The following is a 25749-nucleotide window of genomic DNA, read 5'->3' on the forward strand; positions in this document are numbered from 1 at the left end:
AATCTCTTACAGAGCTAATAGCAAGTAGAGTTGGGACTCAAACTCGTGGGGGTCTGATTTCTCCTGGCTCTGTGCTTTATTCTAGACAGGGCTCCACAGCAAGCGCACACTGAGTCCTGTGCCTTAGGACTGCCATTCACACAAGTCTGGGCCCCTTTCCAATCCTTTGTGGGGAACACCAGATAGCCTGTGGGTAGGTAGGACATTTCCATGGGTCACCAACTATATCCCAGGTGGGTAGGAACGGAGCCCCTTAATAGCCTGTGGATGTGTAAAAGTTTTTATTATATCCCGAAATCACAGCTGCTCTACCTGGGAGCCAACAGCCCGTTGAAATTATAAAAGGCATTACTAGGGAGACTCCTGGTGGTTGTTTCTGGAATTACAAGCTCAATACCTAGGAAGAAATCAAGAGTCACTTGGACTAAGGTGTCTACAAGGACATCTAATGTCCCTGTATTGAGTCCTCATTTTGGCTCTAATTAGTGGCCAGCGTGTGAGGTATCCTTTATTCCAGTCTGTGTTGACCTTTTTGGTACCAGGTCAAATCCTCAAGGACAGAGGGCCACCTGGAGCCATTTCTGGCCCTTTAGTTTACCTATGCACACGCCTGTTGAGATAGGCAACAAATAGTTTTGGAGAAATTTAACAAACGGCAGTTCAGCCTGCCATTCGGTCTCAAGGTTTGCAAACAGAACTCAGTCTGCAGATAGCCAAGACAGCTCCTCTGCAATAGCATCTTTCCTAAACATATACAAGCTGCCTCTGGCAGCAAGTATGGGCTGAGGCTGGCCCGTACCAAATGCAGTTCTGCTGGCTGGGAGTCCTCCTATGGGTGGATCTGTCAGGATATTCCTGTCCCTGAGAGCCTTAGGGTCACCAGGAGATGGTCAGCCTGTCTGTCAAAGGGTGTCGGTCTAAGACGGGGACTCTCCACCTGTGTGGTAAGAGTAGGCAGCCGTCTGTCCACTAGAGTCCTTTCAATTGAATAACGGATGACAGAGACACTGGAGGGGTTTCCCTTGCTCTCTATCATCTGTCAGCCTCACCCCCTAGACTATGGAGAAGAGAAGACACATTGCCTCTTCACAGCCTACAGAAAAGAAGGGATCCTAGCCTTGCCGCGGATGCTGTGATGTTATCCCACGGCTGCCCAAGCAGGCTGGGTTTCCTCTTAGAGATTTTGTGTGTGTCTGTGCACATGTGGGTGAGTGTGTGAAGGAGTGTGTGTGTGTGTGTGTAGCCCAGAGGCCAAATTCAGCATCATTTCTCAGGAAACATTATTGAGACAGGGTCTTTCACTGGCCTGAGCTCACGGGTTAAATAAGGCTGGCGGGACAGAGAGCCCCCAAGGACCCTTCTGTCTCCACCTTCTCAGTGCTGGGGTTACACGTGCACACCACTGTGCCTGAATCCAATTTAATGTGGATTCTGAGGACTGGACTTAGCTCTTCTTGCTTGCACAGCAATCGCTTGAACAACTGAGGCGCTTCGCCAGTCCTTGTAATTGTAGCTACTTTGATAATAAGCACTCTTCATGATCACTGTGGATGGGGAAAAGGTTTCCCTCATGCGTATCTGGGAAAGTTTTTCATAACCTTATGCACTTGCTTATTATGGGTTATCATACATAGCATGTCCTTCTCCTGAGTGTCTGAGGCAAATAACTATAGTCAGCAAGAAATAGTTTTCATACGTTCTGTTGGCTGATAGAACAATATGAACTTGTGTTTCTGAAAATGCGTTCCCAGGCTGGTGAGATGGCTTAGTGGTTAGCACTTGCTACTCTTGCAGAGGACCTGGGTTCAGTCCCTAGCACCCAGATGGTGGCTCACAACCATCTTATAACTCCAGTTGCAGGGGAACCTGATGCCCTCTTCTGGCCTCCCTGGGCACCATGCACACAGACAGTGCGCTGACATACACATGCAGGCAGAACATTCATGCACATACAATAAAAACAAATAAGAAAGAAAGAAGGAAAAACAAAAGGCCTTCCTATGTACCTGAAGACACTTCTGTGTGGCATCTCTGTCACTAGGACATGGCAGGAAGGCCCTTCAGGTTATCAGCTAGGTTGATGAGACAATATTTCAAAGTGGTCCCCACCTCTGACCCGTTGGAGGCAAACACGGTTTTCAGCCATCCACTGATGTTTGGGCCACCAGCTTGGGAGCCTGCGGTGGCTTGGCTATGGTTTGAGAGTGCCCTCCAAAGGTCTATTGTATTGGAAGCCTAGTCCTAGGGTGGTGATGTGAGACACAATGGGAACTTTATGACGTAGGGCCCGAGAGGAGTCATTTCTTTTATCGGTTTCCCAGCCTCAGCCATTTTGTTATAGCAAACATACAGTGAGCTCATTCAGAGCTCTCCTGGAGGACTCATGTCTCTTAGCTGCTGGTGCTCAGTGCGTCATTTAAAAAAAAAGTTTGACTAAAATGTCAGATAAATTCACAGGACCTCCCTGCAGAGGCCAAACGTGACCCAAATGACTAGAATCTCAAAATTTATTTTACACCAATCTGTTTCATTTCAGGGGGAAGGAAGAGAGTGGGATTCTATAGGGACAGGTTGTTCTGAAGTCAAGCCCAGGGTCTCGGGCAGGGCCCAAGACGGGGTGCACTGGGCGGGGTTCCAGGCTGCGCAGACCCTGCTTGCCCTCCCGGGCACAGGAGGAAACGGGCCTCATTTCTTTCTCTCCCCATGTCCACCGCTTCTCGCAAAAGGAAAGAACAGAGCGGGAAATGCCTTCGCCACAGCGTTCCCTGGGTGGACGAGAGGAAAGAGTGGGCACATCTTTATCCCACCCCATGGCCCCGCCATCTCTGGGCAGGGCCCAAGTGCCCAGGCCCTGCTGCTGCTGGCCTTACGTTGCAGAGGGAGTGTGTCCGGTGTCTTGGGGAGTTGATGTCGCTCGGTGTAGATGACCGGTCGCCTTCAGCAGCCGAAGCATCGGAGATGACGGAGGGCTGTCTTGAGTGGCAGGGGCTCACCCTGACCGCTGGAAAACAGGTACAGATGGTTAGTGACACACAAATGGCTGCCTGGTACACCCATTGTATAGATCAAAATACTGAGTTGGAGGGAAGGTGAGTGTAGTGGCTAGCTCTTTCCTTCTGTACCATAGCCCTGCTTGTTCTAGGGATGGCTGTGGGGAGACCCTCTCCCTTCCTTGTGATCCAGTTCATCTCCTCCTCACTTGGGGGAGTTGAGGGTCAGTGAAGTGTCATCCGAATGGTTCTAGACACTATGCAACCATAAGCACAATGGAATAGCAGAGTCCCAGACAAGAACCCCCAGGTCACCATAAGCGCCTTTCTTTTCTCAACATCCTGATGTCATCTCTAAAACCCAGTCCCAACTCCACCAACTCTCCTAGCCCATGGCAACTGCCATCTGTCCCTGTGAAGACCAGGGTGGCCTCCCTGTCTCCACTCCTTACAATGAACCCAGAGCCACAGGCTTCTGGCCACTGGGAGGGTAAAAAAATACAGCCCTCCTCCTGGTCCCTGGAGCCTATCATGCTTTAGCCTGTACACCGCATCAGCCAGGGCTCAGCCTTCCGCTGCTTCCTGTGCCGTCTGTACACACATGTAGAGGTCAAAGGTCGACAGTTATGTTCTCCCATCACTCTTCACCTTTTAAAATGAACTTTTATTTATGTGTCTGTGCTTGCTTGTGTGCTTGTGTGCAGTCCCTGCGGAGGCCAGAAGAGGGCATCAGATCCCCTGGAACTGGAGTCACAGGTCGTGAGCCTCCACGTGGGTGCTGAGAACGGAAACCAGGCTCTCCGCAAGAAGAGCCATAGATTTTAACCGCGGAGCCACGTCTCCAGCCTTCTTATTTGCTTGAAACATTGTTTCCAACTGAACTTGCAGCTCCCTGATTCAGGTAGTCGTGCTGGCTTGTTGGTGAACCCTGGGGAGCCTCCAGCCTTTGCTTCCTTAGAGCTGCCGATCACAGTGTAGACTGCCCAGTTTCTTACCTTCTTATTGCCAGACTTTATTTACACATGCATCGTCTGCCGGGCACTGAGTGCACCATGGGGGTCCTTACATGCATTTGTTCACTTCTGGGCTTCCAGTGTCTCCCTCTTTGTAGGAACTTAATATACAGTGCTGGAATGAAAGGCCTATCCCAGAAGCCACAGCCCAGAAGCCTACTGGGCACTGCTGCAGATCTCTCCCGTGTTCCAGTGCCAGCATTGCACAGAAGGAGATTTGATACCTCTGCACTCACTCCTGCGAGCATTCCTGACAGACAGCACTTTGCTACCAATGACCACGTGGCCCAGTGGGGAAACTGCTAGTTGGTGGCTCTGTATCACTTCTGATCTAGGGGAGTTCTTTTACAGGCTGTGTGGCCTTGGGCACGCTGTTCACCCTTGCTGAGCTGTTGGCTCATTATCTATTATTGGAACCATTAGCTATCTAGTATCTGAACCGTGGAGGTGCCTGTGCTGGTTGGTTTTTCTGTGCCAACTTGACACAAGCTGGAGTCATTTGGGAAGAGGGACCCTCGACTGAGAAGTTGCCTCCTTCAGATTAGCGTGTAGGGAAGTGTTAGGGGCATTTTCTTGACTGAGGACAGATGTGAAAGCTCACTGTGAAAGCATCTGAGCAAACTGTGGAGAGCAGAGCAAGCCAGGAAGCAGAATTCCTCCACGATCTCTGCTTCAGGTTGCTTCTGTCATGGCGTTTGGCACGGTGACATAAAGTAGACTAGAACACTGCTGGCGACAGCTCCTCCACAGAGTGAGACACTGGGAGGAGACACGTGCCTACTGTGTGCACGTGCCTACTGTGTGCGCAGTAGAAAGGGGAGAGGAGCCATGTGACAGATGCCTTCCCAGGGATGCCATGGGGTGGAGGTGGGTGACCCCGTGCATGTACATACCTAGTTACAGTAGCACAGAGGAGTGGGGGTGGCGTGGGGTGTGAAGAATGATGGCCTGGAAGCTTCTCTGAGAAGCCATGTTTAATGAAAAGCGGTGAGGTAGCTGCAGGAGCAGCAAGGACAGCAGAGGAGGAAGGGCCCAGATGGTGGATTCTGTAGCCTGGGCTAACCCTAATTTAGTGTCAGACCCACCAAGGACGGGGGATCTGCAGTCGTGGGCTGTGTGTGACTGGCAGTCACCTACCATTCTATTAATTCTTAAACTGCCCGCCTTCAACAGCACCTCTGTTTCCTGCAGGTGGACCAGAGGCTGGGGAGCCACCTGCATCATACCTGGGTCCTGGGACTGAGCAAGAGGTGGCAGGTGAGAACTACTACTAGGCCTCAGCACCCCTGCCTAGGAGTGTGTTGGACTAAGTTTTATGAGGTCTTCAGCTCTGTCCTGGCTACAAAGGCTGGCTGGACCCTGCAAGGGTCAGCAAAGAGCGGCTGGTGTCTCTGTTTACTGCAGGTGGGCTCCGAGTCTGTTTACAGTAGAGGTTCTGAAGCCCTGTGTGTACCCTGTCAGTGAAGACAGTGCTGACAGGGAGGGGCAGCTAATATTTACCAAAGGAATTCTGTACACTTTACCTTTCTGACAATCCTGGGAGGGAGGTCTCAGCAAACAGACACATAACACTACATTAAGAATCCAGCATCTCTCGTACCAAAGGGACAGATGACCCTTGTATCAGGTCATAGGTCACATCCTTTTACGTGGCAGAGCCAGGATGTGACCTCAACAGTGTGAACCTGTACCTTGCCCTTCCTGCTAAGATTCATCTGCCTTACCCTATGTGCTCCTTCTATAAGGGGCACAGGACTTATGTAATTGTCCGAGGCCTTGAGTAACCAGATCCACCCGGAGGGCCAGTTTTACTACAGCCCCGAGCGCAGTGGTTCTCCTCCTAACACTTGCGACCCTTTAATACAGTGCCTCGTGTTGTCGGGACCCCCAACCATAAAGTTATTTTCGTTGTTATTTCGGAACTGTAATTTTGTTACTGGTATGAATTGAGATGTAAGTTATTTTTGGAGATGGGGGGGGGGTTACCAAAGGGGTCGTGACCCACAGGTTGAGAACCACTAGAGGACTCCCTCCCCCATTAGAGCCAGGTGGCTCACAGGCTCAAAATCAGTGATGCACAATGCAATGGCAAGGAGACTGGATTGGAGTGTGTACCGGAGATGGTGGGAATGGAGCCAGGAGCTCTGCTAAGTATCTGGAGAAAACAACACTTACACTCCTTCTATGTAACAAACGGACTGGCTACAGCTGTCAATCAAGCTCAGTACCCTCTCCTGCCAAAGGATACCAATCATGGCACTGGCTCTCCTAGACACTGTGATTAGTTCAGAGATGGCCACGGGGCCCAAGGTGACCAATGAGGGTCATCTGTTTTACGTCTTGGGCACAGTTGAGCCTCTGGATCCAGCTGTGCCTGAAGGCCATCTCTTAGTAGGTTCAGTTAGAATAGTCATCACAGTTTGTCCTGTGATGCCCCGGGCTGCTGTGGTGTGAACGAAGAAGCTGCTTTTCCCACTGAGCCCAGCACCCTCCTCCTGTGACTCCTCCCTTACTGCTGGCCCAGGCCTGGCAGGACTCACCTTGCCGGTCTGCAGGGTGGGGAGGGTGGGAGTGGTAGAGTGTCTGTTGGCTCTGCCGGATGGCAGCCGTCAGTGGGAGGTCAGCCTGCACCACCCATTCCTGGTTACCGTTGAGCACCGTCTCGCCAGGCATGGCGAGTGAATGCCTCTTGGGAACATCCTTGGTCAGTGTGGCTAAGGACTGCTTGGCCTGGAGAAAGAGCAGGAGGTAGAAGAAGACAATGTAACCAGAGGGACCTCTCATGACGCTGCCTGGCACCTCTTACCACCATGGCAAGAAAGCCAAGGATTCTACTTCTGCACCGGTGAGTCACCAGCAAGTGGTGCAAGCCACAGGCCGGTGCTGCAGGTCCCACCCACGCTCACCAGGATCTCACCTTGGGTTCCCACTAAGAGTAAGGTGAGACCCACACATGGGGGAGAAGGAATCCAAGCGTACACCATCACTTCTGGGTTCTCTAATGACAAGCCAGGACACTCTCATTCTCTCTCTCTCTCTCTCTCTCTCTCTCTCTCTCTCTCTCTCTCTCTTTCTCTCTCTCTGTGTGTGTGTGTGTGTATGCATGCCCTCCCATGTATACACACACTCCTTTGTGCAGATCAAGGTTAACGGTGTTGTTCCTCCAGAGCCACACACCTCATTTTTTGAAACAGGATCTCTCTCTCTGGAGCTTGCCCATGAGATTAAAACTGGTTGGCTAGCAAATCCCAGGGATCCTCTGTCTCCAATTCTTAACACATTGTGGTGGTTTGAAAAGGTATGGCCCCATAGACTCATGTGTTTGAATGCTCGGCCATAGGGAGTGGCGCTATTAGGAGGTGTGGCCTCGTTGGAGGAAGTGTGTCACTGTGTAGGCAGGCTTTGAGGTTTCTTATGTGCAGGCTCCGGCCAGGGTGAAATCAGAGCCTCCTCTGGGCAGCCTATAGTTCAAGATACAGAGCTTTCGTCCAGCACCTTGTCTGTCTGCGCACTGCCATGCTTCCTGCCACGATACATGTGCTCTAAGACACCGAACTCAAGTCCTCACGCTTGAGTGCAAGCACCTTATCAACAGAGACACCCCTGACCCCAGGCAGGATCCTGATGGGCCCGAGAAAGTGGCGTAGGGGGTGTCCTTGGGTAAACCTGGTAAAATGCAGGTCTCAGACTGAGTCTGGGAAGAGTGGAGGTCATGGGCAGAGAAGCCAGCCCTGAGACTGTCAGGAAAGCACCTAAACACCCCATTATGCACAGGACAGCCCCACCATGGTGCACCCCAAGACGCACAGTTATCCAGGCCCCCCTGTTGGCAGCTGAAAGCGTGGGCCGCCATGTAGAAAGCACAGCACAAAGAATTAGTTCAGAAAAGTGAGCTGGTGGAAGGCAAGGCTGGTACCGCCTGGGCTTCAAGGGACAGGCTTGTATTAGGGGAACTGCCACAAGTCTGGGTGCTACATGTGGGGCTAGCTCAGGGCAGAGAGAGTCCCTCTGTGAAGGGCACAGGTCAGAGACGGCTTAGCTATGAGTTATCTCCGTACTCTCGCCAGGGTAAGTGGGATTTTAGCAGACAGGATCTTAAAGATTGCTGGCTAAGAAAAGGAGAACGCGTTGGACAGACTCGTGCATACTCAGGTTAGTCTAGGTAACTCTCCAGGCTCCCGCAGGGCAGAGGAAGCTGAATGAAGAGCAGAAGGAGGAAGGGCCTATCACAGCCTCCCTTTCCCAAGCATCCCACACACATACACAGAAAGCAGAGGACCACCCAGATCAACCCACAAAACAAGCAGCCTTCAGGGAGAACACAAGAAGAGGCACGGGAATAGTGTCCTCCCATTCCTACCCGGTTTCTTCCCTGGCTGATGAAGGACCTCACCTCTGGCTGGATAAGGAGGGGTGGGCCCTCTGTGTGGAGTGGGGCATCACTATCTGACAAGTGGGAGATCCCCTTAGGCACGGGAGTTTTTCACTCTGCCTACACAGAACTTGGAATCTCTGAGAAAGATCGTTCACTTGGGCTGTGTGGACCATCTCCCACCAGCAACAGACACAACATTTCCGACTGATCTCTCTGACTGCGCATGACTCAATGCTGGGAGCGCCTCTTGAACTCTGACCTCTCCCTACTTCTCTTTTCTTGGCCTCTACCCTCCCTTGAGCATCCTGATCTCGGAGCACTGGGCTCTCGGGAATTTCTAAGTTGGGATGAATACGCTCACGTGACCAAAATCCAGATAGAGCTAGCATTGGCCCCTGCTGCTATGGAACCTTTCGTGTGACCTGGAGTACATGCCACACCCACGACTTCCTATTGCACTTGTGGGTCTTGATTTCTTCCCAGAATCCCTGTGTGCTCCTGCCAGGCAGGGCTGCCCTCGGTTGCCTGCAATCTCAGCGACTTGCAGTCTCAGAGAGGGCTCCTCGGGTCAGCCTGTACCTCATGGCAGAAAGGTCTGGGGCTGTCCACAGCACAGCCTGTCTGTGTTGAAGTCTGTCAGGTGGTAAAGGGGATGGAGAGGATGTGTAGACAGAGGGATGACTGAAGGAGGTGGGGCCATCAAGAGTCCCAGTCAAGCATCCTCCCTCTTCCTCTAGGAAGATGTTGCCTGTGACAGTGCTCTAGGGCCTCCAGCAGCAGAGGGTCTGAAGCTGCAGGGAGGAGGAGGGGAGCTGAGAAATTCTGGCTACAAAAAGCAGGCTGTGGACCAGTATGTTGGGAGCAGAAGCTAGGGGAGCTATTTCTTAAAACAGGGAACACCAGAGAACCCCTAAGATGCTGAGACCAGGGCTCAAAGCACCTAAGACGTGCTTCATCTATCTGTCCACGGGGACTGTGGTGAGCTGGGCACACAGGTCTTTCCCACTCATCTCTCAGGGCTGCAGGAAGTATCCACTGGAGATACAGGGAAGCCCGTCTTCCTGCCTTGACAGCCTTCACCACTAGGGGTCAGCATCGAACAAGGCACCTGCCTTGCTCTGGGTGGCTTCACGCTGAAGCAGGAGTTTTGCAAACTATCAGGTCAGTGCAACCAGCACACAAATGCTAGGCTGGCTGTTTCTGTGTTTCCCTTTACACCTTCCTCAGAGCTCTTTGGGGTATATGCAGGGATGGAGGCCCCAGAGGTCAAGCATCTGACCGAGGTCTGTAAGTGCCTTGTTAGCTAGCGCTGGCACCCTGCTGAAAAACATCCCACTTCTAAAAGTCACACAAGGGAGGGGGACCAAGATAGCTCAGTGGGTAAAGATGCTTTCTGCCAAGCCTGATGAGTACAGTCTCAGGACCTACATGGTGCAAACAGAGAACCAATCTACTCTCACAAGTTAGCCTCTGATCAAAACAAACCACACACACACACACACACACACACACACACACACACACACTGGGTCCAGAGGGCTTTCAAAGGCCTTTCTATCTTTGCGTGTTCCAGCTATACCTAATTCCAGCTATACCTAACTATGTCATGGGGAAGGCAGGGTAAAAATGAAGACACCCCCTCCTCCATCCCAGTAACCAAAATGGTACGGGAACAGCTCAGGTCACACTGACAGGTAAAGCTGAGATTCTGGGGCTCTTTCTTCTACCTCTGTCGGATTCCCAGATTCGATCTGACCCCCATACATGTACCACAATGCAGTCTTGAAACATGTTTGCATAGATTTTGTTGATTTTAGGTTAGTAAAAAACAAGCACCGAATCTATCTTTTTTTTTCACTCGATGACCTAAGAAAGATGATTTTGCTCTTAGATACATTTGGACCAAAAACCTTAGAACAGCCCATGTAAACAAGTAGCTAGATACACATGTAGGTACACGGTACATACATGTGTATAAATGTGTGTGTGTATACACACACACACACACACACACACACACACGCACGCACAGATAGGTAGATACTGTCATTTGTAATCCTAGACTCTGAGATGTTAATATACCTACATATTTTCCCAAAAGATTATGATTATTTTGAACCAAAATATGTCTTCCCATTGCCCCATGTTTTCGCAGTCTCTTGGGACGTATGGTCAAAGGCCACCCAGGATCCTTGTGGTCCTGGGTTTGAGGAGGTCCCCAACTTGGGAGTGTCATGGAGCCCACTGCCTTCCCTTAGCCTCCTGACTACCCCTTTCTCCCTCAGGGGCTCTGGGTGGTCCAGGCTGCTCCTCAGTGGCCAGGGCACGCTCACCATGGCTAGCTCGGCCTCCAGCTCCTTCATGCGGTTGTCCTTGAGGTCCAGCTGGGAGCGCAGGGCCGAGGCATGGTCCGTGGCCTCCTTGGCCTGCCTTCGAAGCTCCCATTTCTCTCGCTCCAGCAGATCCTTCTCCTTGGCCAGCGCTTTGACAGCATCCTCACTCTCCTGTGGTGGGGATCAGAGAGGGGGCATGGGTTGCAAGACGGCACAGGGGTGGAGGGCTCATCTGGGTGGGCAGGGGAGTGGGGAACCCCCAACACATGGCGGAAAGCCCTGGTGTGAGGTGGGAAGGCTATGGGGTGAGTACCTCTGATGCCCCCAGAGAGTGTTTTCCCGATGGGAGTGACCATGGGTAAGGTGTGCCTCTACACAGAAATGGGGGCAGAGTGAAAAAATGACTCTTTTCAAAGATAGAACAACCTCATGTGGGGAAGACAATGTCGGATCTGATAAAAGTTGGGGTGAAGGACAGTTTGTCATTTAATTAATTAATTAATTAATTTGGTTGGTTTGAGGTGTTTTGTTGTGAGTTTTGAGTCAGGGTCCCTATGGAGCCCAGGCTTGCCCCCAACTCTCTATGTAGCTGAGGACAATCTTAAACTTCTGATTCTCCAGCCTCCAATTCCCAAGTGCTGGCCCAGTTTCTGCGGTATAGCGCTGGGGACGGAACCCAGGGCCTCGCACCTGCTAGGCAATCACTCTGCCAACTCCACACTGCCAGTTCTTGCTTGAGGAACTGTGTCAGAGCAAAATAGGTACAGGAAGGCACCTGAAGCGGTGGTGATTGGGCTATCACAGGTCCCTGCTGTCACCCTACAAGGCCATAGCTGACAGGACACTCAGTCTCATGAGGAAGAAAGCTCCTACCTGCCCAGGCCCCACTCAGTTTCCTGAATGAACCACGGCTACCAGGGGTGGTGCCAGTCTGGTGTAGGGCAGGCGCCAGAAGGAACTGTGGCTGAACCTGACCTCTGAACAGGGGTGGTATTGAAACTGAGGTTTTCTCAAGAGGATGGTCTTTGGGAGTACTCAGCCCATCCCACCAAATCACCATGTCTAAACAAGATCCAAGGTCTCCACCACCAAGGCCAGGAGGCCAAGGGGTACCAGCTTTTCTGCATGGATGTAACTTTCGGTGTGTACAACACTGGCTAAACTTCTGGACAGAGTCCTGGCTCTGCAAATACCTACAGGTCAGCACAGCCTCAGTTTCCCCATCTGTACTGTATGCATTTTGAGATAGCCCTGCGGACTGAGGCTCTGCCAGGAAGCTTCTCATTCCCTAGGATCCCTGCTTATACCTCCTCTTCCAAGAAGCCTTCCCTGAACACCAGCTTAGGGTGACCGTCTAGCATTCTCTCCAGCCAGTCCTTACACCTGACACTCACCCTACCAATGTGATGCAGACACAGCCAGATAATGCTGTGATTCCAGAGGCTATGCTGAAGAAACAGATCTGGAATGGAGCTGGGCACCCCTGGGAGCTGGCTGGTGATCTTGAGTTAGAAGAAGACTCACTAAGACCCTTGGGATCCTTTTTGTCTCTGAGGTTTTTTTTGCCTGTTCTGCTGGTTGTGAGCAGACTTGGGCCCTACACTAGGTGAAAAAGGTCTGCGGGTATTTCACTTGTGTGCCCATGAAATTGCTCCCAGGCAGAGGCCAACAGGCTCAGCAGTGGCAGTCACTAAGTGTCCTGGGCAGTGCTGCAGGCTCTGCACACACAACTGTTTTTGAATGTCATACCCACCTATGAGGTAGAGTCTCCAATTATTCCTGTTTTACAGAAGGGTAAACTGAGGCCCTGAGGAGACTCGCCCTCAGCCTACTGCTGATCATGGAGGAATCAAAGAGAACTATGGGATTCCTTCCCTGGAGATCGGAACTTGATACGGCCTAGGGACTACGTACCTGAAACTCACAAGGTTGGGACAAAGCTAGACTGTTAATAAACAAGGCTAGATCATTAAGGCCTTGTAGGCCAGGCCAGAGGCCCCAGATGGGGAGAGGCGCAGGAGACAGGGTGTGGTGGGATGGTGGCAACAGAGGACCTTAGACCCAGTACCAGGATTATCCTGTATCCAGCTCAGAGCTGGCTGCCTGGCCGGCTATGAGGACATCTCCAGCTGGGTTTGTAGACAGTCCCCAGCTGCACTCCGGGGACAGGGTGTGTGCCTTTGGCACGGTTTTCTGGGATGTCGCAACTCTGAGAATGTTCTGGACAGGCCAAGTCCTATCTTTGCCAGCAGCTTTGTGTCCCTGCTGTCCCCACCTGCTCCAGCTGAGACCCGGAGAAGTTCCAGAAGAAGCCAGTGGGCCGCAGCAGATTGCGAGCCTGTAGCTCAGTGACTGGGGAACCAGAGAGTTCTATTGCTATTGTTCATTTCGTTCATACATAAAATGCAAATTATGTTTTGGTAACCAGATGCAAGATCTTGAGAGGTTGGATAAAACCAGGGCTGAGATTTCAGTTTCTGCACAGTATCTCTAAATATGTGGTAAAATATCTACCTATAATCTCCCAGGGAGAGGCTGAGGGGCCAGTTCTGTGGTAGAACACCTGCCTGGGTCACATAAAGGATGTCCCAAATTCATTCTGAACACCACAAAAATAAATAATTGGTCTCGATCAGCAACCAGACTCTTGTGGGCTGCCCGGTGACACAAGGCCATTCAGATGCTACACCCCTGGCTTGCCTAACCTGAATGCATACAGACAGCAATGGGAGCGGGGGTCAGGGACAACACACACAGAGTAGGCAGGTGACACCTGTACTGCTGCTTAGAGCCATTTGACCTCAGGGAGGAAGAGTTCTGTATGCCAGGGATGTGTCATCGAGAGTCACCTGCAGTGAGCATGTGAGGATCATGTCAACTTCAATCTAGCCTCGGCTAAGTGGCTTCTAACTGCAGCTTAGAGGTGGCCTCCTTGACTGGGCCCATTACCCTCCATGGCTACTGAGGAGTCACTCGGCCTTCCTGTCCCCAAAGCTGCAAGCTGAACTGTTAGGTTTGAGTCAGGAATGTCTCTCACAGGCTCACATTTTGTGTGCTTGTTCCCTGGCTGGTGGCACCCTTTGGGAAGTGTGAAGCCTTCAGGAAGTGGGGCCTGGCTGGCAGAGGTAGGTAAGGTCCTAGAGGGAAGCCTCTGAGGCTTTTACTGCTGCTGTTGCTCCAGCCATTGCACTCTGCTTCCATGACATTTTCCTCCTGCCTTTGTGCTCTGCGTCCTGGTTGGTCACGTGAGCACCTCTGCCGCACGCTCACACTGCCATTAACTCCCCATAAGCCCAAATAAATCCTTCTTCCCTCAAACTGTCAGGCATTGTAGACCCAGTGACACAGGGAACATGCACATGAATGAACGTTTCTACTTTCAGGTCCATGTACACAGCTCAATGGCAGCCCTGTCTACACAGCATATGGAGGACAGAGGTCAACTCACAGAAGCCATTTCTCCCCTCCCATCATGTGACTCCCAGGAATTGAACTCAGGTCATTAGGTTTAGCAGCAAGTGCCTTTACTCGCTGAGCCATCTTGTCAGCCCAGTTTTTCTGGGCCTGCACAACAGTGGGCGAAAACACTTCCATAGTGGCTCGTGATCGAAGGCCTCTGACTGGGGCGGGAGTTATACCCTGCACGCTCTATGACCAAATCCCTCATGTAATTAGAAACTCCTCCTCTCCCACAGAGCCCGGGGTGGTGAATCTCAACTGTCAACTCAACAGGAAATGGGTCTCTAGGTGGCTCTGTGAGGGAGTTTCTGGATGGGGTTCACTGAAGTGGAAAGTCCCACCTGGTGGCGACATTCTATGTGCTAGAGGTCCAAACTGAATAAGAAGTCTATGAGTGAAACAACCATCTCTCTCTGCTTCCGGACTGCAGATGTGACGGACATGGCTGGCCACCTCACATCTTTTTTTTTTTTTTTAAAGATTTATTTATTTATTATATATGAGTACACTTGTAGCTGTCCTCAGACACTCCAGAAGAGGGCATCAGATCTCATTACAGATGGTTGTGAGCCACCATGTGGTTGCTGGGATTTGAACTCAGGACCTCTGGAAGTGTAGTCAGTGCTCTTAACCACTGAGCCATCTCTCCAGCCCCGCCACCTCACATCTTTTCCGCCACAACAGCCTGTGTATTCCAACTCTGATCCAAAACAAACCCCTTCACCATGAAATCGCTTTTGTCAGGCGTTTTATCATGAAAAAAGTAAGTAGCACAGAGCCCAAGTCTTGTGACACCTCCTCCGTGAAGCCCTCCAGAGCCCTCTTTACAGACAAACCTGCCTGCTGTCTCCCACTGCCCCGGCTAACTCCACCCACTTCCATTATATGATTATTAATGAGATGCATGGCTCCTTTTGCTGGGTGCTCAGTATCTTGGTCCTCATAACAGCTCTGCACCTTCCACAGAAGGGGAAACTGAGGCTCTGGGGTGAGTGGGAGGTTCAAGGGTATGCCCAGAGGAAGAGGGATCTGAAGCAGCTAGATTCCGGAATCCACGCTGTCCACCTAGGGACACGGGGCCCAAGCCAGAGCTGGGCTGGGTTTCTTGTTTTGTTCAGATTAGATGAAGACACCAGAGCCAGCCAAGGGTGCTCTGGGATTCAAGGCAGAGACCATGCTTGGCTAAGGGCTGAGATGAGGTTGTGTATGTCTGAGAGGGGAGGGCAGGAAAAGGGACAGGAGAGGGACAGGGGTGAGAGGGGAGGGCGGGGTCCAGACACTGACCTTACGGTGCTGCTCATAGTTGCGGATAAAGTCTCGCAGCTGCTCCTCGCGGCTCTCCAGCGTGGCGTAAAGCTGCTGCATCTGGCTCACCAGGTCGGTCTTCTCGCCCTTTAAGCGCTTCCGGTCAGCTTTCATGGCTGCGGACAGGACAGAGGATTAATTAGCTCCCGATACCCTGGCGGCTCCTCTGGGTGTCTTTTGTCCAGGTGAGAAATGGGGTTCACCTAATACAGTGTCTCTCTTGGATTCTCACACCATTACAGCGTCCCAGGCTTGTTGTGTGAACGCTCGCCCTCTCTGAGTTGGCTATCTACAATGGAAGCCCTGCTGGGCTGCAAGGCTAGTCTCAGAGGTCTCATCCACGGGGACCTCCTGAGCTGACTCTGTCACTGAAATGAGCCCCAGGGTCACCCCACTGAGCCCACAGAATGATTCCCATTCAAGACTTTCTCATAAGCCCTACTTGACTACTAACACGCAGGGCTCAATGCCATGAAAGATAAGATACAAACGATACGGGCCGCACAGGAGATAAACTGGATTCCGTCAAATTAAAACCTCTGCTTCACCGGGAGACATAGAGAACAAGAGGAGACAGCCCGCAGAAGGGAGAAAATACTCGCAAGTTTCTTATCCAATAAGAGACATCTAGAGCCCCATGAAAGAAAAGTCTACTCCTATCAGCTGTCTGCTGACCTCCACACCAGTCCTGTGACGTGAACCTGGTGAATGAACATTCGTGCACATGCGCGTGCACGCGAGCGCTCTCTCTCTCTCCCTCTCCCTCTCCCTCTCTCTCTCTCTCTCTCTCTCTCTCTCTCTCTCTCTCTCTCAATTTAATTCAATAAAAATGTTTAAAAATAAATTCTCATAACTCAACAATACAAAGACAACTGTTGGGGCTAGAGAGATGGCTCAGTGGTTAAGATCACTTGCTGCTCTCAGAGAGTTCATTTCTCTGTACCCACCAGGCAGCTCATAACTGCCTGTAATTCCAGCTGAAGAGGGGGGCATCTGAGGCCATGCTGCCGCTGCACACAGAGAGCCACAGGGAACCCCGCGCAGTGGGGACTCCAGGGTTGGTCAGCATTCAACATTCCAGCTTTGAGCCTCCCAATGAACCCAGCTGACTGTCTTCTCAGCAGCCAGCTTGGCTGCACGGCAGCTGAGGACAAAGCCAGGCCAGCTCTCCAACATGATGCAGCCTGTTACCAGGGAGCTTGGCCTTAAGAAACTCCAACATCCAGGAAGGCAAGAGGACTGAGTGAGTGAAGGACGCTTGCCATCCTGTCTGCCTAGAACATCTGGGGAGAAGACAAGCCCAGAGTCAGGGGCCTCCCCAGATGCCAGGCTTCTCTGTCCTGTTAGGTGGGAGGTCTGATCGGTGTCTGACCTTGGGACCTCCTCTGCTTGTAAGGCTCTGGATGATGGGAATTCAGCAGAAACTCAGCTGAACACAGGAGGAGACATGCTTCTCCTCAGCTGCACCCACCCCCACCAGCCTGGCCCCTACTGATGGAAACTGAGACCACCACCTTTTCCCAAGACTCCCTGGACATCTGAGTCCCTGAACTTGGCAAGCCCTCTGTTCAGGATGTTTCCAGCATCATACCAATGCTGTCCGGTCTCTGGCCTCCCGGATGGCTAGGTCTTGTCTCAACCCTTTCCCTTCTAGCAAATTTTATTTTTCTTTTTCCTTTTGTTGCAAAATGCTCTTAAGGGCTACTCACTCTATCTCTAGCCCCTCAGTTGCTAAGGGACCCTCTCTGACTTCTCCACGCTTGGTCCTTTCTGAGTCATGGGGAATCCTGACTCAGGCTACCTATCTCAGGCTACATATCTCAGGCTGCTTCTCCTCGGTTCTCTGCCCAGGCACTCAAAGCCACCATACCCTGATGGGACAGAAGACTACCTTCCAGGCCCTGCCAAGACCCATCATCAGGAAAGAGTGGGGGCCCCAGAACCCTGTTCCTAGATTCCAGACAGTGGGGTCACCCTAACTGCACTACGTATTGTGACTCCATATACCCTGACTTTTTGTGGAAATTCTAATCTCCCAATTCTTAACTATGTTTAAGGTCTTAAATGTCCCTTACAGCACAAGGTCAATTCAAGATTTATGTGAACCTGAGCGGTCTGGCTCTGCAGGCACCTCCTGTGTGACCCTGGATAAATCCCGTATGCTCCATGTGTCAAATGGGGAAGCTTCCTTTACTAGGCGGAGCTTTGGGGCAGAGCAGAGCTCCAGGCTGCAGGTGCTGGTGTCTCGGCCTGGCTGTGCCTAACCACTCCAGGCTAAGGATGAAAGCTGTCGGGAGTGGTCTGGGAAGGAGAGGCTTGATTAGAGGCTGCCAGACCTCACGACCGACCAGGGCAGTCTTGGAGCCGAGGGCGTGAGTGGGGGGGGGGGGTCAGAATCTTAAACGGGAAGCTTAGCAGGGGAAGGTTAGGCCAACGGGCCAGCCAAGGAAGAGATTATGGGCATGCAAACTATAGGCAGAGTCCCTGCAGGCTGCTCACCCTCCTCACACCAGGAAGCCCTGGCGGGTGGTGCTTCCTCCCCTCCCCCAGAGGTCATCAGCAGGAGGGAAGTGGGGGGCAGGGCATGATGGGAGGTGTTTGTTTTCCAGACTTTGGAGGGGTGTCCAGGAAAGCCCTCCTAAAAATAGCAGGAGGGGTGGGGAAGGGGGAGCACCAACAATCCCTAGACTTGAAAAGGAGATTTCCACACTGGCCACCAACTCCTCTCCCCTCCCCTCCAGAGAGCAGTATCCTTAAAGGGCGACCTTTGTGTGTGAGGCCATCAGCAACCAAGACAATGGCTCCTACTCGGTCCTGAGAGAGATGACCAGGGCATCAGGTTGCAAAACAACATGCGGTGTGGCCTCAGGAATTCAGTCCAGCACCTTCTCTGGGCTTTGGCCCTCAGAAGAGGCCCTGGGCACCCAGTGATTTGGGGACTGCCCTCATGACTGCTGTTGTCCATGGGAGACTCAGCAAGGCTCTACAAAGTTCCATGCAGGTGACAGCCAATCTCCAAGTACAGAAGGACAGGCGTAGTTGTGAAACAGGAGCAGACCCCAGGACAGATGGCCTGGGTTCAAAGCCCAGCTCCTGCCATCCGCTAGTGAGACCCAGAGCAAGTTACCACATTATCGTCTCACAGGGATGATCATATGGACGTACACACACACACACACACACACACACACACACACACACACACACGCCCCTATTCCCATGCAGGAATGGTCTGACGGTCCCCCATCCCTGCCTGCACTTCTGCTCAAAAGCTGGAGGAGCTGAGGAGATGATGGCTCAGTCAGTCAAGTGATTCATTGTATGTAAGCACAAGGACCTGAGTTTGAATCCCCAGAACCCACATCTGAAGAACCAGGTGTGGTAGGGTCTGTCTCTAATCCCAGTGAAGATAGGAGAATCTCCTGTGCTCAGTGGCCAGCGAAATCTCTGAGTTCCAGGCCAATGAGAGACCTTTCTCAAGAAATAGGGGAGGCAGTGTCCCGAGAAAGCCCTGCTCCCTGCCACCCAGGCACATGGGCATGTAGAGAGAGCTCCCAGGGGTTCTACCTGTTACCAAAGGGGGCAGGTGTAACAATAGGCCTTGTCCTGGCATTGAGGGTCAGAGCCCTATTCCTGACCAGCTTTCTGGTATCACAAAACACATTCTGCCCATCACTGTCAACTGGGAGTTGTTTCTTCTGGCTGCTTCTCGATTTGGACTTAAAAAAATTATCTGTAACGTTTATTTATATTGTGAGTTTGCATATGGCATAGAATGTGTGTGGTTAGCGGACAGCTGGCAAGAGTTGGCGCTCTCCTTCCACCGTGTGGGTCCTGAGGACTGAGTTCGGCCGTCGGGCTTGATGACCAGTGCCACTGCATGCTGAGCGTCTCGCCAGCACAGGTCATCTCTACAACAGCATCTCTGTGATCTCGTCTGTGAGACTCTTCCATTCAGTGCCCCTTACTGTGACAGGTAACTCCGCCATGAAGAGAGAGGACAGGTTGTCATAGTCTCTCTCTAACCCCACCCCTTCGAAATAGCTATCCTAGGAACCAGATATCACCAACCAAAGCGGGGGTGCAGGATGGGGGCTGGAACCACCCTCGCCATCTTTTAAATTAGGAGGATGGGAGTTTCATGGCCATCCTGGAAGTCTACTGTACTTAAGATCTCTATAAAATATTTAGACAGCCATGGCCAGATATCACAGTGATTATACATTTAAGTGTTAATGAGTATAATTAGATTGAAAGATTAGCCAAGCCTGTCACTAAATATATATTCAGGACCGATCAAACCCTGTACTGTAAAATTACAGGTGAACACACGGATGGGCTTGTGGGTCTTTGGTTTGTTCCAAAGAAAGAGAGCTCAAAAGGTGGCCCAGGAGAGACCAGGTGAGGGCAGGGCAGGGAGGTCACTGAGGGGGACCCTGAAGATCCCAAGGATCAAAGGAGACTGAGCCATTGGCTGTGTCTACGGATGGAGTTCAGCCTGTGAGCGGCCAGTCTCGGCTCTCAGAAGCACCAGAGACAGGCCTGGGGAAGTGTATGAAGGGAGAGCCTCTCAGGCTCCAAATCCAAACATGTAGAACTAAAATTTCTGTAAGTCATCTCATGGGCCTGTAGGACCCAGTTGATAGAAAGCCTTGCTGACAAAAATGTTGGCAACTAGGGGGCGGCTCTGCTTTGATGGAAACCGCACCACAGGGTAGTCAGGCGCACACAAAGGCCATTCAATTATTATCTAAGCACAACGCATAAACAGACAGAAAATAAACAAGAGATCTCTGGAAGGGCAATAAAGCTTGGCCATGGGGAAAGGGCGAGGGGAGAACAGTCTATTCAATAGAAGAACATGTGCAAAGGTCCTGAGGTAGCAGAGGAGGCGCTTCCTGGAAGGCAAAGGAGTTGCTAGCAAAAGGCAGCTCCCCCCCCCCCAAGGATGGCAGGGTTTCCCTGCCTTCTGCAGCCTCTGTGGACAACCCACGAATGACTGACCATGTCGTTTCTCTACCCTCCCTCTCCTCCAAGCTGGGGACATGTACCAAGATTTCCCAGGAGACTAGCTTTAGGGAAGGGGCAAATAAATGCCAGTGTGGGGCTCAGGGGCTGGTGACAGTCCTCCACGCTGGTGGCATGAGGCTGGCCCTGGAAATGCCTCACAGTGAGAAGCTGCTGGCAGAGATTGGCGGGTTAATCTGGGGATTTGGCTGGTGGGGAACTGACATTGTATATGTGACAGTTACAGAACAGCAGGGACCACGCCTGGGTGTGCCTCAGGGTACACCCATCTGCAGGCCCACAAGATGGGGTACAGTGGGCAAGGGTACCCCAGTCTTTCTTAGAAGCTCCTCACAGGTAGGTCAGCGGGACTCAGGGACTAACTTCACGATGAAGGTGGGAGGGGAAAGGGGAGAAAGCTGAAGGAGAGAGCCAAAAAAATCTCCAGCCCTTAGACAAAGTCTCTCCACTAGGTCCCGTGTGGCTGGCCCTGCGGACACCAGGACTCACTACTCAAAGGGCCACAGAGAAAAACAGTGGACCTTTTCCTGGGCCCAAGAGCAAGCCAGTGAGTGCTTGGCATCTGATCCAGAGTTGGTAGGTCCCCTGGGCTCCTGAAAGGGGCTCTGGCTGCTGCTGGTACTTAGCAGGTTTCCCTGCACATCTTCCCTGTCTCCTCCACTGTACAGGGAGGGGCTGGGCTGAGCAAACACACAAACACACAAACAAACAAACAGGCCAAAGAGCCCTTCTGAAGTACAGAAAATCCACTTCTCTAATGGGGCCACAGGACATTTGCACTTACTGCTCACTGTGTCTGAAATGCATCTCTCATCCACACTGGTCCTTTGCATGGTGCTGGTCCAGCCCCCATCCCCACCCCCACCGCCATTCACCGTTCCCTTGTCTGCTCTCCTCAGCTCCTTAATATTGTAAAGCATCCAGACACGCCCTGCCCCATTATCTTTCTTTCCCATCTGACTGATGTTCTGCATATTTTGCACTTGGGCTTTATACTGTCTGACCTTCCAGGGTCAGGAGGTTCAAAGCTGCCTCTGGGGAAACAGAACCTGGTGTCATTTCTGGAGAAGGGTGGTACTTCTGTGGCTACAGACACCTAAGGAGATTGGGGTGTTTAAAGGCCACAAAAGATTTCACAGAGTTCAGCCTTGAAGGAGCAGAGAGCTGGGACTCTGCCTGGTGTCCTGGGCTGGACAGACGGAATGAGTCACTCCTATGGTGAGTACGCTGTCCTGTATACTCTGTCTGCTTCCTTGGTTCCCACCCTGGGCTTTTTTGCACTGGGGCCTGGGAGATGCTGTGGGTGTTTAGCCAAACGCTTAGAGAGGTGCTGGGATATATCTGGCGGTAGCATGCTTCTCTGACATGCACAAAGCCTTGGATTCAATTCCCAGTACCACATACACTGAGTGTAGAGGCACACGCCTATAGTTCCAGTATTCAGGGGAGTGGAGGCAGGTGGATTAGAGGTTCAAAGTCATCCTAAGCTACACAGTAAATTTTGAGGCCAGTCGGTTGTTACAGAAAGGAAGAGGAGAAACAAAGGGTTGGAGAGGGAAGGGATGGGAGAGGGCTGGCTGTCCAAGAAGCCAGGAGAAGATTGTGTGTCAGTAGGGAGAACCCGGTGCAGGGACTCAGATAGCCTGAGGGCTCTCACGATGAAGGACAAGCCTCCTTCAGTTCTGGCTAGCAGAGGCCATGCTGGCCAGACAGTAGGTGAATGACTGAGAGTCAGGTTCAGTAAGAGACCCTGTTTCAAAAACACTAAGATGGAATGCCACTGAAGAAGACACTCATCGTTGACCTTTGACCTCACAAATGCGTGTGCACACACAAACACGGACAGACACACAAGGGGCTGCAATGCAATACACTACGAGCATCCTGGATCCTGCAAAGTAAAAAACAAACAAACAAATTGATTGATAGATAAATGAGTTTATTTGTGACTAGAAAATTTGAAACGACACAAGTCTGTTTTCTGTAGCTTCGAATGCAAGCCCCGAACACATCACCAGCGGCTGGGCCTGCTTCTAGATAGTATGAGGGCGGAGTAGGCAGGGGTGGGGCCGACTCGGAACAGAGGTGGAGCCAACGGCGGGTACTCAGGTTCATGACATCATTACGCTGGCTTCTGTGAATGAGTGAATTTTTCCCTAATAAAAAGCTCTACTGTCAAGGCTCGCAGAGGTCCTGGCCCCAGCTCACCTTTTATTTCTGCCTTTTGCCACTCCGGCTGGCAGCCTGGGTCCCCAGCAACACCCACTTCCTGATGCACCTGCATTAGGTCACTGTGTTTTGTGACAGGACCGTGGTTCATTCAGGGTGGTGTGTATGATGCACAGTGACTCCAACCTGATTCTGAGAGCCCCTGCCTGACTGGGTTTTTTTTTTCTCCCTACAGCTTCAGAAGCTGAGGTGGCCACACACAGGGGTTTTGTTAGAATGAAGGCCCAGAACTATCTTTCTTTATGGCGAAGGGGGCTCTGAGAGGGGAGGAATCACTGGTCTGAAATGTGTCCGGGCATGTCTTGGGGAGTGGCAGTGAGGCTCGGCCTGGGTATAAAGACCATGCCTGGGCTCCGGGCGGGGCTAAATGAGACTGGGAGAAGGGGGATGCTGGCTGCTTTCGTCTCTGCAGGCCGGGACTGGGAAAGTGCTGAGTCAGCGTGCAGGATAAAAGGGCTCCTGCTCTCGGAAACAGGAGTGAAGAATTTCCGATTTGATGCATTGGACGGGAATCACAGAAGTTGGGCTAGTAACAGCCCAAACAAACAACCCTGCATGACTAAACAAGGAGAGTGAAGGAGGAGCTTTTGGGAACTTCCCGACCAGCTGGGGGTGGGGACGTGAGGGTGAGGAGTAGGTAGGGACTAGTTTGTTCTCAGCCACTGTCCTGTGACTACTCTCTCCCTGGAACCCTTGAGGACCTGGGGTAACAAGATAAAAACCAGTAGTTTGAAGAAGGAAGGTACTTAGAGCCACATCGCAGCACTAGGGGGCCTGCAAATCCTTGACCTCTGACCTTTGATCCTACTTGATCTGGTTTGAAGGCTCACATGAAATGACAGTGACAATGAAATGACCTTGGTGTTATGCTCTGCAGACATATGGGACATCAGCACCTTGTATCCCAAAGGACCCATCCGTTCCCATGGTCCCCAGTGAGTTTCTGGGCTACGTCCTCACAGGTGGGCAAAGCGAGGCTCTTTAGCGCTCACTGACCTGTCTTGGGTCCCGCAGTCAGTTAACACTCTCGAATTCAGGCCAAACTGAGGCCTTTGTGACCCTGAGACCCTGCAGTGACCTTGCAACTCTTTGCAAAACATCGGGAACCTGCACCTAGCATTGGGGGGGGGAACCAGATCAGAAAGGGTGCTTCCGGTTGGTGGAGGCTGGTTGGTGGGCGGGGTTACTGACACTTTGGACCACAGCCTCCAGGGAAGCAGACTGCTGCCACAGGCTCAGAACAAGACAAGTTTCCTGGACTCACATTAAGTCTTCAGGGCAAAATGGTTTTTGTATTAAGAAGGGAAGCTGGCAGGAGGTGCTTTCTCGCTCTGGAACTTGGATGAAGCATCTCCGCTGGCTTGCCAGGGCCACCCAGGCTGGGTGAGGTGAGGGCATGGTCCTTTCACCTACTGTCAGTCACTGCCTCCAGTATCCCAGCTTTCTGTACTAGGAGAAGATTCCAGTATTGGGAATGGTAGGAAAAGGCTCCTTGTGCAAACTAAGCTTACAAGTGATTCTTTAGCAACGACTATAGGCTGGGGACAGAGCTCAGTTGCTAAGAGTGCTTGCCTGGCATGCACAAAGCCCTTGGTTCAATCACCAGCAGTGGATCAACTGGATGTGGCGGTGCACACCTGTAATCCCTGAACTTGTGATGCGTTGCTAGGGAGATTAGAAGCTCAGGTTCATCCCAAGTTACATAGTGAGTTGGGGGACCAGCTTGGGCTATGTGAAAACCTGTTTCCAAAAACCTGGGTGGGTAACAGTTCTCTGAGTCCAACAGATGAGCTACCACCACAGCAATAGAATCAGACAGGTGGAAAGGGGTCACCCACTTCCCCACTGATGCCAGACAAGCCCCACTTGCATCCTGCTAGGCTCTGTCTGAACCCCTCCCATGATCCAGCTCCTTAGAGACCAGACACAGACAGCCTGGACAGCAAGGCCAGATAGAATCCCAAGATCAAGCCACACTGCCCATCTTCCTGTCTCAGAGCTTTGATAGTTCCATCTACAAACTGGGGCCAGTTCACAGGGTATAGCTGCACTGGGCAGCAGGCATCGAGTTCTTAGCTTAGACATCACCTGATGGACCAGAAGTGCCAGTTCTGGGTTCAAATCCAGACTCTGTGGTTTCTAGGCAATGGTTTACTCAACAATAGATAGGGATAATGGATCCTGTCCAGGCACGACAATGCCTGGGCTTGCACATGGGCTGGCCACTGCCGTAAGCACTCTGCAAGTATTAGCTCATAAAGTCTTTCAAGTGACAGACGGTGCTGGTGTCTGTCCCTTGAGACCTAGTGTGCACAGCTACACCAGACTACAACAGCAGGGCTCCCACCCGTGCTCCAGGTCCTGAAGTCCTGAGTGTTCCAGGTTATTTATCTCTCTCCATGGTTTTCTAAGGCTGTCACTAAGCCCCACATGTATCTGTTGAGTTCCCAGCAGGGCTTGGCCCCAGAGGGTACAAAGTAGACTATCAATGTTGGTTTCTTCTAGAAGTTTCTAAAATTGCCATCCTTAGCATCCTTAGCTCGAGCCCACCCTTTCCTTTTGTAGTTTCTTCTTCAGCACCGGGGCTATTTCTAATTACTCCGTGTCTCTCTGTTTAGCCATTTGCTGTATCCTTGGCTTCTGGGACAGTGTGGGGGACAGAGTGGGTGGCCAGTGAATATCTGGGGAAGGAAGGACAATAGGGTCAGTGAGCTGGTCTCATGCTCTGTACAACCCACTGAATGCTACTCTGACCACTGGGCAGACAGCACTGTGGAAAAGACTCAGCAAAACAAAGATAGGGAAAAGATGGCCGTTCCTCCACAGAAGGTCATCACTGCTCACAGATGAACCACTGTCAGGACCTCCCCGGCCCCAGCCGTTGTGGTTCTCCATCCCCATAGCTGAGTGACTCTGAGCCACTCCTTTATAGAGGTTCTTGTGCAAGGCGGTGGTAGTCCTGGGTCAGCACCCCCTGCAAAGGGAGAGAGGGCCTCCCTCCTCCACCCATCCCCTCC

General features: G+C 51.8%; 1 protein-coding gene across 2 annotated transcripts in view; it reads right to left on the reverse strand.

Moving 5' to 3' along the window:
• The window catches only part of Kazn (kazrin, periplakin interacting protein), a 361892-nt gene that overhangs the window by 38644 nt on the left and 297499 nt on the right, over positions 1 to 25749 (reverse strand). For both annotated transcript variants that reach the window (XM_028753965.1, XM_028753966.1), the window contains exons 3-6: positions 15455 to 15591; positions 10712 to 10882; positions 6544 to 6733; positions 2871 to 3001 (exon numbers count right to left, since the gene is read on the reverse strand). In XM_028753965.1, the coding sequence (XP_028609798.1) occupies positions 2871 to 3001; positions 6544 to 6733; positions 10712 to 10882; positions 15455 to 15591 (629 nt within the window). The remainder of the gene's footprint in view (positions 1 to 2870; positions 3002 to 6543; positions 6734 to 10711; positions 10883 to 15454; positions 15592 to 25749) is intronic.

Source organism: Grammomys surdaster, unplaced genomic scaffold (assembly GCF_004785775.1).
Source record: "Grammomys surdaster isolate TR1022 unplaced genomic scaffold, NIH_TR_1.0 125977, whole genome shotgun sequence".
In the NCBI taxonomy this organism is placed as follows: Eukaryota; Metazoa; Chordata; class Mammalia; order Rodentia; family Muridae; genus Grammomys; species Grammomys surdaster.